The following is an 11,731-nucleotide window of genomic DNA, read 5'->3' as shown; positions in this document are numbered from 1 at the left end:
GGTATTGGATAAAGTTCATGATGCCATCGACCTTAACAAGGACCCCAGGACCAGTGGAAGAAACATAGACCCTTAACATCAAAGATCCACCACCGTATTTTACAGTAGGTATGCTTCTGGTTTTTTAAATACCAATCCCACCACTGGTATGCGTGGCCAAAGAGCTCTATTTTCATGTCATCTGCCCAGGCTGTGTCTCTTCCAGCTGTGTAATTATCCACACTAGATAGCTCCAACTAGGCCAAACGCATGTCATATTCACCGGCACCACCCAGCCACAGCCCAGCCCATAGCTCACAACCCAACCCAGAGCCCAGCCCAGCGCCCAGCCCAGAGCCCAGCCCAGAGCCCAGCCCAGAGCCCAGCCCAGAGTACTCCCTGTGGCTCAGTTGGTAGAGCATGGTGTTTGCAATGCCAGCATGGTGTTTGCAACACCAGGGTTGTGGGTTCGATTCCCACAGGGGGCCAGTACAAATAAATTAAAAAAGAAAGAAAGAAAGAAAAATGTATGAAATGTATGTATTCACTACTGTAAGTCGCTCTGGATAAGAGCATCTGCTAAATGACTAAAATGTAAATGTAAAATGTACACAGTCCAGCCACAGTCCAGCTCACAACTCACAACCCAGCACACTACCCAGCCCACAACCCAACACAGAGCCCAGCCCAAAACCCAGCCCACAACCCAGCACACTACCCAGCCCACAGCCCAGTACCCAGCCCACAACCCAACCGCAACTCAGGATCTGTGTCTCTTCTAGTTGTGTGCTTATGGACACTGTGAGGGAGGATTAATGTGCTGGTCTGGTATAGTGTATCAGCAGTGGTACTCAGACATCCATCCCACTGTGTCTAATGTCGCAGTCTGATTCCCAAACGGCTCCTTAGTCCCTGTAATGTACACTACTTTAGACCAGGGCCCTGGTTGTACACTATGGTACTATATAGGGAATAGGGTGCCATTTACTATAAAACACAGATGTGTCATCACTGGAACATGAGTAAGGATGATCTGTTGGGAGATGGATACAATGGTCAATTAATGAGAGAGAGTGTAGATTAATGTAATGTCGTGTGTGTGTGTGTGTGTGTGTGTGTGTGTGTGTGTGTGTGTGTGTGTGTGTGTGTGTGTGTGTGTGTGTGTGTGTGTGTGTGTGTGTGTGTGTGTGTGTGTGTGTGTGTGTGTGAGGGAGGGAGGGAGGGAGGGAGGGATGGATGATAGATAGAGGGTGTGTAGGGAGGGATAGATAGAGGGTGTGATGGATGGATAGATGAAGGGAGGGAGGGAGGGATGGATGGATAGAGGGTGTGATGGATGGATAGATGAAGGGAGGGAGGGATGGATGGATGGATGGATGGATAGAGGGTGTGTAGGGAGGGAGGGGGGGATGGATAGAGGGAGGGAGGGAGGTAGTGTAGAGGCAGGAGATGGGAGGCTGGTAATGTCTGTTGTGTTGAAATATTGTCATGTATGTACGTATGTATGAAAGAGAGTATGTGAAGAGTTTATTTCCAAAATGCTATATCCACACATTTGTCTACTTTTTTAAAAAATAAGAAATGATTCCCTTATGGGTACCTTCATGTGTGTAAAATATTACTGTTCTCAGATTTGTTATTTACAGATTTTAGATGTGTATTAAAATGTGTGTTTTTTTGGGGGGGGCAAAAAAACTATCCGTTGTTTAGCTGGAATGGAATGTTGATGTACTTTATATTTCAATCAAATCAGTCAATCAAATGTATTTATAAAGCCCTTCTTACATCAGCTGATGTCTCAAAGTGCTGTACAGAAGCCCAGCCTAAAACCCCCAAACAGCAAGCAATGCAGATGGAAACTGTGATCTGTGTAGACTGTGATGTGGAGTTGTCTCACCTAGCTATTTTAAGATGAATGCACTGTGCGTCACTCTGGATAAAATGTCAAATGTAAATGTTTTACATACAGATTTCATAATTACTGTATTGATTCATAAAAAAATATGTATACTGTATATATTGATGTCACAAATATATTATTTGTACAGTTCTTAGATCCATTATAGGAAATATATGAGGATTGTCTTTCTGACGTCTCCCATTTTACTGCAACCGGTACATCTGATGATTCATAGCAGTAAGAGAGGTCTGTCACGTCCTGACCCTTGTAAGAGGTCATTTTCTATAGTACAGTGGTCAGGGTTCGTGACAGGGGGTGTTTTGGGTGGTTTTTTCTATGTTGTCTATTTCTATGTTTTAGTTCTAGTTTGTCTATTTCTATGTTGGGGTTGTTTGGGTTGATCTCCAATTGGAGGCAGCTGATCCTCGTTACCTCTAATTGGAGGTCATATTTATGTTGGTGTTTGTCCCACCTGTGTTTGTGGGTGATTATCTTTTGAGTAGTGTGTTTTCCTCTCTGCGTCACGGTTTGTTGTTTTTTGTGTTTCAAGTATTTAGTGTATTGCATTTAGTTTCACGGAATAAATATGTGAACAGCCGTGACAAGGTCAGTATAAATTGTAGTTTCAGGCCTCCTTTTCTTCCTATTCTCTTGTTCCACTAGATGAAGTAGTGCACTATATAGGAACTAGGTTACTAAAGTAGTGGACTATATAGGAACTAGGTTACTACAGTAGTGGACTATATAGGAACTAGTCTATAATATGTGGCTGGTTATTTGAATAATAAATAAATACAAGTGATGGCCATTTCCTTCATAACAATGAGATGCAACCATTAATGTCATCCTCTCTCTATGGGCCTTTGGTAGCTAGTAGTGACTATGTGACAAGGAGGATTTTTCAGATGAACAGGCTTAATCTGTCTTTTTTATTCCCCTTTACCCAGTGGCTTATATTGCCCTGAACCTTAATCTCCTCTGTCTCCTGCATAGCTGCCGGAAGGAGGGATGCTGGAAGGGCTGCAGCAACCCCTGATACATTTTAATAATTTTGCCCCCAAAATGATATTCCTTCCTGTGTGAACAGACATAAATCATTCAAAGTACTACACCAGTGAGCATCATTTAGCCACAGAGAATCACTAGTTATACTACACCAGAGAGCATCATTTAGCCACAGAGAATCACTAGTTATACTACACCAGAAAACATCATTTAGCCACAGAGAATCACTAGTTTCTAAACAATTGCATGGGATTACGTTTTATCACAAGCACTTACAGTCGGGAAGACTGCAATTTGGGCAGCAACTGTGCCAAATATAGAACAGCTTGTTGCTTTGTGGTTTGTGGCCATAGACATATAATCCATAGAATCATATTGGAACCTCTAACACTGGCAATTTTGACTGTTAAAAGAATACTTTGGGATTTTGGCAATGAGGCCCTTGATGTACTTCCCCTTGAACTCCTTGAAGTATCCCTTAAAACTCATGGGTACACTAGCAATGGCTGCCAGTCCTGTCAATGGCTGCCAGAACTGCCATCTATGGATTATATTTCTATGGTTGGTTGCGGCTGTCAGTTTTCCTTCTGCAAATTTCAAAATACAATTACGAGAAAAATGTAGTTTGGAAAGTAAATCCCTACTGCTTAAAAAAAAAATATATATATATATATCTATAAACCCTTTTTTTCTCAACAACTTTTGATTGGTTCTGAATGAACAGCACTTTTTTTCATATACAGTACCAGTCAAAAGTTTGGACACACCTACTCATTTAAGGGTTTTTCTTTATTTTTACTATTTTCTACATTGTAGAATAATAGTGAAGACATCAGAACTATGAAATAGCACATATGGAATCATGTAGTAACCAAAAAACTGTTAAACAATTCAAAATATATTTTATATTTGAGATTCTTCAAAGTAGCCACCCTTTGCCTTGATGACAGCTTTGCATGAACCATAAACAATTATTGAACATGCACCTGTGGAACGATCGTAAATACACTAACAGCTTACAGACGGTAGGCAATTAAGGTCACAGTTATGAAAGGACACTAAGGAGGCCTTTCTACTGACTCTGAAAAACACCAAAAGAAAGATGCCCCGGGTCCCTGCTCATCTGCGTTAACGTGCCTCAGACTTTCCGCAATAGGCTGAGAGAGGCTGGACTGAGGGCTTGTAGGTCTGTTGTAAGGCAGGTCCTCACCAGACATCACCGGCAACAACGTCACCTTCACTGAGGAGTCGCCGTTTTGTCACACCAGGGGTGATGGTCAGATGCGCGTTTATAGTTGAAGGAATGAGCGTTACACCAAGGCCTGTACTCTGGAGAGGGATCGATTTGGAGGTAGAGGGTCCGTGGAGGGTCCGTCATGGTCTGGGGCGGTGTGTCACAGCATCATCGGACTGAGCTTGTTGTCATTACAGGCAATCTCAATGCTGTGCGTTACAAGGAAGACATCCTCCTCCCTCATGTGGTACCCTTCCTGCAGGCTCATCCTGACATGACCCTCCAGCATGACAATGCCACCAGCCATACTGCTCGTTCTGTGCGTGATTTCCTGCAAGATAGGAATGTCAGTGTTCTGCCATGGCCAGCGAAGAGCCCGGATCTCAATCCCATTGAGCACGCCTGGGACCTGTTGGATCAGAGGGTGAGGGCTAGGGCCATTCCCCCCAGAAATGTCCGGGAACTTGCAGGTGCCTTGGTGGAAGAGTGGGGTAACATCTCACAGCAATAACTGGAAAATCTGGTGCAGTCCATGAGGAGGAGATGCACTGCAGTACTTAATGCAGCTGGTGGCCACACCAGATACTGACTGTTACTTTGATTTTGACCCCCCTTTTGTTCAGGGCACATTATTCCATTTCTGTTAGTCACATGTCTGTGGAACTTGTTCAGTTCATGTCTCAGTTGTTGAATCTTATGCTCATACAAATATTTTACACAAGTTTGCTGAAAATAAACGCAGTTGACAGTGAGAGGACGTTTCTTTTTTTGCTGAGTTTATATATATATATTATATATATATATATATATATATATATATATAAACTCAGCAAAAAAAGAAACGTCCTCTCACTGTCATATATATATATATATATATATATATATATATATATATATATATATATATATATATATTGTACAATCTGTGTGTCTCTTCACTGGCCTTGGGAATTGATGGCCATGTTGTTTTTATTACTCTCATTTGGTCACTGTCAGAGTAGCATCATTTCAGTCATCTGGTATTAAAAAAATGACATAGAATTGGATGAAATTCGTTTCTAAAAGGCAATTATTTTTTAAAAGAACCTGCTGTGTGAAAATCTCAAACGCCTTTGCTCAACAGTATGCCACTACGCAAATGCACCCGCTGGCTCCAGGTCATCTATAAGTCTTTGCTAGGTAAAGCTCCGCCTTATCTCAGCTCACTGGTCACCATAGCAACACCCACCCGTAGCACGCACTCCAGCAAGTATATTTCACTGGTCATCCCCAACGCCACCAGCTCCTTCGGCCGCCTTTCCTCACAACTTTCTTCTGCCAATGACTGGAACGAATTGCAAAAATCACTGAAGTTGGAGACTTATATCTCCCTCAATAGCTTTAAGCATCAGCTGTCAGAGCAGCTTACCGATCGCTGCAGCTGTACACAGCCCATCTGTAAATAACCCATCCAACCAACTACCTACCTCATCCAATATTTGTTTTTGTTTTTCTGCTCTTTTGCACACCAGTATTTCTACTTGCAAATCCTCATCTTCACATCTATCACTCCAGTGTTAATTGCTAAATTGTAATTATTTTGCAACTATGACCTATTTATTGCCTTACCTCCTTCATTTGCACACACTGAATACAGATTTTTCTATTGTGTTATTGACTGTACTTTTGTTTATCCCATGTGTAACTCTGTGTTGTTGTTTTTGTTGCACTGCTTTGCTTTATCTTGGCCAGGTCGCAATTGTAAATGAGAACTTGTTCTCAACTGGCCTACCTGGTTAAATTAAGGTGAAATAAAAATGCATTTAAAAAAATTCAATATAAGGGGCTTAATTGGCATTGGACCTATTCCGGACCTATTTTCTCTCCATGTCCCCGGATTGCTACCGCAAGCTCTGAACCTTTTCACCTGGATCATCGCAGTTAGCTAGCTGCAATCCGAGTGACTACTCCTGGCTAACGTCTGTCCCAAAGCAAGCACCAATTAGCCTTTAGCTAGCCCTGCTAGGCCCATTCTCCCGGCTAGCTGAAGAGGCCCATCAGCCACTCCTGGGCTACAATACCCGGACCCATTCTACTGCCGGTACGGGGCACGTAACCCCGCCGAGCCTTCATGACTGGACTACCGACGTAACCTGCTTGAGGGGGTACTCAACTGGCTCTTACGTCGCGACGTCCCCTGAATGCCCACCTGCTAGCCTGCTTGCTGCGGCCCGCTAGCTGCTAGCCGTGGCCCGCTAGCTGTCTAGAGCATATTGGACTGTTAGCTGAATAGATCCATCGGCCAATTTCATGGGCCACTATACCTATTTTGTCAATTGGACTTGGATCCCTCTGCTACTCGGAACCCTACTAATCCATCACGACTGGTCTATCGACGTCACCGCACGTGGAGGCTAAATCAGACTTTCCTCCGTCGCGACGTCCCTCCAAGGATCTTCTGCTGGCTTGCTAGCCCCGGCCTGCTAGCTGTCTGAATCGCCATGTTTCCAGCCAGCCCAACCACTCACTGGATCCCTATGATCACTCGGCTACGCATGCCTCTCCCCAATATCAATATGCCTTGTCCATTACTGTTCTGGTTAGTGATTATTGTCTTATTTCACTGTAGAGCCTCTAGCCCTGCTCAATATGCCTTAACCAACAATTTAGTTCCACCTCCCACATATGCGGTGACGATCACCTGGTTCAAAAGTCTCTAGAGACAATATCTCTCTCATCATTACTCAATGCCTAGGTTTACCTCCAATGTACTCACATCCTACCATACCTTTGTCTGTACATTATGCCTTGAATCTATTCTATCGTGCCCAGAAACCTGCTCCTTTTACTCTCTGTTCCGAACGTACTAGACGACCAGTTCTTATAGCCTTTAGCCGTACCCTTATCCTACTCCTCCTCTGTTCCTCTGGTGATGTAGAGATTAATCCAGGCCCTGCAGTGCCTAGCTCCACTCCTACTCCCCAGGTGCTCTCATTTGTTGACTTCTGTAACCGTAAAAGCCTTGGTTTCATGCATGTCAACATTAGAAGCCTTCTCCCTAAGTTTGTTTTATTCACTGCTTTAGCACACTCTGCCAACCCGGATGTCTTAGCCGTGTCTGAATCCCGGCTTAAGAAGACCACCAAAAACCCTGAAATTTCCATCCCTAACTATAACATTTTCCGACAAGCTAGAACTGCCAAAGGGGGTTGCCGCTTGCTGTAGACCACCCTCTGCTCCCAGCTGTGGCCTGGACACCATATGTGAATTGATTGCCCCCCATCTATCTCCAGAGCTCGTGCTGCTAGGTGACCTAAACTGGGACATGCTTAACACCCCGGCCATCCTACAATCTAAGCTTGATGCCCTCAATCTCACACAAATGATCAATGAACCTACCAGGTACAACCCCAAATCTGTAAACACGGGCACCCTCAAAGATATCATCCTAACCAACATGCCCTCCAAATACACCTCTGCTGTTTTCAACCAAGATCTCAGCAATTACTGCCTCATTGCCTGCATCTGTAATGGGTCTGCGGTCAAACGACCACCCCTCGTCACTGTCAAACGCTCCCTAAAACACTTCAGCGAGCAGGTCTTTCTAATCGACCTGGCCCGGGTATCCTGGAAGGATATTGACCTCATCCCGTCAGTAGAGGATGCCGGGTTATTCTTTAAAATTGCCTTCCTCACCACCTAAAAAAAGCATGCCCTATTTAAAAATGTTTGAACCAAGAACAGATATAGCCCTTGGTTCTCTCCAGACTTGACTGCCCTTGACCAGCACAAAAACATCCTGTGGCATTCTGCATTAACATCGAATAGCCCCCGTGATATGCAACTTTTCAGAGAAGTTAGAAACCAATATACACAGGCAGTTAGGAAAGCTAAGGCTAGCTTTTTCAAGCAGAAATTTGCATCCTGTAGCACAAACTTAAAAAAGTTCTGGGACACTGTAAAGTCCATGGAGAATAAGAGCACCTCCTCCCAGCTGCCCACTGCACTGAGGATAGGAAACACTGTCACCACCAATAAATCCACTATAATTGAGAATTTCAATAAGCATTTTTCTATGGCTGGCCATGCTTTCCACCTGGCTACCTCTACCCTGATCAACAGCCCTGCACCCCCTGCAGCAACTTTCCCAAGCCTCCCCCATTTCTCCTCCCCCCAGAATCTAGATAGCTGATGTTCTGAAAGAGCTGCAAAATCTGGACCCCTACAAATCAGCCGGGCTAGACAATCTGGACCCTCTTTCTAAAATTATCAGCCGAAATTGTTGCAACCCCTATTACTAGCATGTTCAACCTCTCTTTCGTATTGTCCGAGATTCCCAAAGATTGGAAAGCTACCACTGTCATCCCCCTCTTCAAAGGGGGAGACACTCTAGACCTAAACTGCTACAGACCTATATCTATCCTACCCTGCCTTTCTAAGGTCTTCGAAAGCCAAGTTAACAATCAGATTACCGACCATTTCGAATCCCACTGTACCTGCTCCACTACGCAATCTGGTTTCAGAGCTGGTCATGGGTGCACCTCAGCCACGCTCAAGGTCCTAAACGATATCATAACCTCCATCAATAAGAGACATTATTGTTCAACCGTATTCATTGACCTGGCCAAGGCTTTCGACTCTGTCAATCACCACATTCTTATCGGCAGACTCAACAGCCTTGGATTCTCAAATGATTGCCTCGCCTGGTTCACCAACTACTTCTCAGATAGAGTTCAGTGTGTCAAATCGGAGGGCCTGTTGTCCGGACCTCTGGCAGTCTCTATGGGGGTGCCACAGGGTTCAATTCTAGGGCCAACTCTCTTCTCTGTATACAGCAATGATGTCGCCCTTGCTGCTGGTGATTCTCTGATCCACCTCTACGCAGACGACACCATTCTGTATACCTCTGGCCCTTCTTTGGACACTGCGTTAACTAACCTCCAGATGAGCTTCAATGCCATACAACTCTCCTTCCGTGACCTCCAACTGCTCTTAAATGCAAGTAAAACTAAATGCATGCTCTTCAACCGATCGCTGTCTGCACCTGCCGGCCCGTCCAGCATCACTACTCTGGACAGTTCTGAATATGTGGACAACTACAAATACCCAGATGTCTGGTTAGACTGTAAACTCTCCTTCCAGACTAACATTAAGCATCTCCAACCCAAAATTAAATCTAGAATCGGGTTCCTATTTCGCTGACTATCCTACCGATCCTCAACTTTGGCGATGTCATTTACAAAATAGCCTCCAACACCCTACTCAACAAATTGGATGCGGTCTATCACAGTTCCATCTGTCACCAAAGCCCCATATACTACCCACCACTGCAACCTGTACGCTCTGGTTGGCTGGCCCTCACATCATACTCTTCGCCAAACCCACTGTCTCCAGGTCATCTACAAGACCCTGCTAGGTAAAGTTCCCCCTTATCTCAGCTCGCTGGTCACCTTAGCAGCACCCACCTGTAGCACGCGCTCCAGCAGTTATATCTCTCTGGTCACCCCCAAAGCCAATTCCTCCTTCGGCTGCCTCTCCTTCCAGTTCTCTGCTGCCAATGACTGGAACGAACTACAAAAATCTCTAAAACTGGAAACACTTATCTCCCTCACTAGCTTTAAGCACCAGCTGTCAGAACAGCTCACAGATTACTGCACCTGTACATAGCCCATCTATAATTTAGCCCAAACAACTACCTCTTCCCCTACTGCATTTATTTATTTATTTATTTTGCTGCTTTGCACCCCATTATTTCTATTTCTACTTTGCACTTTCTTCCACTGCAAATCTACCATTCCAGTGTTTTACTTGCTATATTGTATTTACCTCGCCCCCGTGGCCTTTTTTGCCTTTACCTCCCTTATCTCACCTCATTTGCTCACTTTGTATATAGACTTATTTTTCTACAATATTATTGTCTGTTTGTTTAACTCCATGTATAACTCTGTGTTGTTGTATGTTTCGAATTGATTTGCTTTATCTTGGCCAGGTCGCAGTTGTAAATGAGAACTTGTTCTCAACTGGCCTACCTGGTTAAAAAAAGGTGAAATAAAAAATTAAGAATTAATTGGAAACGTGTTTACATTGCCAGAGCAAGTGAAATAGATAATAAACAAAAGTAAAATAAACAATATAAAATTGACCGTAAACATTACAACCAGTGTTCTTTCACTCCAACATCTGTGGATGTGTGTGTACTGTATGTACTTTCCACTCACCTCCTGTGGCTGTTCTATAGCCTCTTCTCATGCTGTTTTCTGTTCTGTTCCACCAGGCTCTGCTGGTCCTGGCATCTCCCTCTGGACCTGGGGTGTGTCGGGGGCTATGGTGAGGACATGTGCCTCAGCGGGAGGACTGGATGTCATGGAGGAGATGGATTGGGGCTGCGGAGAGGATTGGTTAAAGTGTTGGAGAGAGGAGGGCTGGGCACAAAGCTTGGGAAAGAGAGAAGACTGGAGAGAGGAAGGGCGAGAGAGAGAGGGCAGGGAACCGGGACAGGGCTGGGGCAAGAGACAAGGCTTGGGGGAGACCTGGGTCTTGGGACAAGCCTGGCACCAAGCCTGCATCGAGACCTGGGAGGCTGGTCATTCACCCTGCTGGTCCTGCTCCTCCTACGCCCGGTGTTCCCCCAGTGCCCTGACAGCTGCCACTGTGTGTGGGAGAGCAGCATGGTGCTGTGTACGGACGCTGGGCTCCGTGAGTTCCCCCAGGGCCTTCCCCCGGACACCGTCACCCTCCACCTGGAGAGGAACTACATCCGCTCGCTCCCCGAGAGCGCCTTTAGGCAAGGAACATAACAGTTGTGATTTTTTTATTCCCCTTGCTTCATTATTGTCATTAGTTCATTTAATTAATTAATTAATTGATTAATTAATGAATTAATATTTATTTTTCTATTTCTTCCATTACAATTCATATCTGGCTCCCAGTTTGGTTTTAGTTCCAGGTCTAATTATGATGTTTCTGACACTTCCTCTTGTTATATCCCTTCCCTTCAGGGAGCTGACCCACCTGAGGGAGCTTTACCTCTCCCACAACCGCATCGACACCCTCTCCTCCGGGGCCCTGCGCCACCTGAGCTCAGAGCTCCGTCTCCTGGATCTTTCACACAACCAGTTACGCCAGGCCAGCCGGGACGAGTTCAGTTCCACGCGGGCCAAGACACGCCTCTACCACAACCCGTGGCACTGTGACTGTACCCTGCAGGAGCTGATGGAGACGTTAAATCTAGAGCCGGAGACAGTCAATGGGATTGTGTGTGAGAGCTCGGTGAGGAGCGCCGGGGAGGTGAGTCGCTGGGAGGATCCAGGGGGTGCAGGGGAGCACGCCGGTCAACCGCTGGTTAAGTTGCTCGACTCTGGGGTGAACTTCTGTAATCTCCAGCGGAAGACCACGGATGTGGCTATGCTGGTGACCATGTTCGTGTGGTTCTTCATGGTCATTGTTTATGTGGTTTACTACGTGAGACAGAACCAAGCTGAGACCAGAAGACATCTGGAGTATCTGAAGAGTTTGCCCAGTCCGAGGAAAACACCCACTGAGACAGACACGATAAGCACTGGTCTCTGAACTATTTATTTATTGCCTTTATTTAATCAGGTAGGTTATTGAGAACACATTCTCTTTTACAAAAA

At 45.1% G+C, this 11,731-nt stretch overlaps 1 protein-coding gene across 1 annotated transcript in view; it reads left to right on the top strand.

Moving 5' to 3' along the window:
* LOC115207315 (leucine-rich repeat-containing protein 3) overlaps positions 1–11,731 on the top strand; it is a 14,314-nt gene extending 2,583 nt beyond the window's left edge. The window contains exons 2-3 of the mRNA XM_029774307.1: positions 10,372–10,881; positions 11,096–11,731. Of these exons, the coding sequence (XP_029630167.1) occupies positions 10,433–10,881; positions 11,096–11,666 (1,020 nt within the window). The 5' untranslated portion in view covers positions 10,372–10,432 and the 3' untranslated portion in view covers positions 11,667–11,731. The remainder of the gene's footprint in view (positions 1–10,371; positions 10,882–11,095) is intronic.

This window comes from Salmo trutta, chromosome 14 (assembly GCF_901001165.1).
Source record: "Salmo trutta chromosome 14, fSalTru1.1, whole genome shotgun sequence".
Lineage (NCBI taxonomy): Eukaryota > Metazoa > Chordata > Actinopteri > Salmoniformes > Salmonidae > Salmo > Salmo trutta.
Note: the sequence above shows the minus strand (reverse complement) of the source record. Positions and strands in the feature narration are given on the sequence as shown.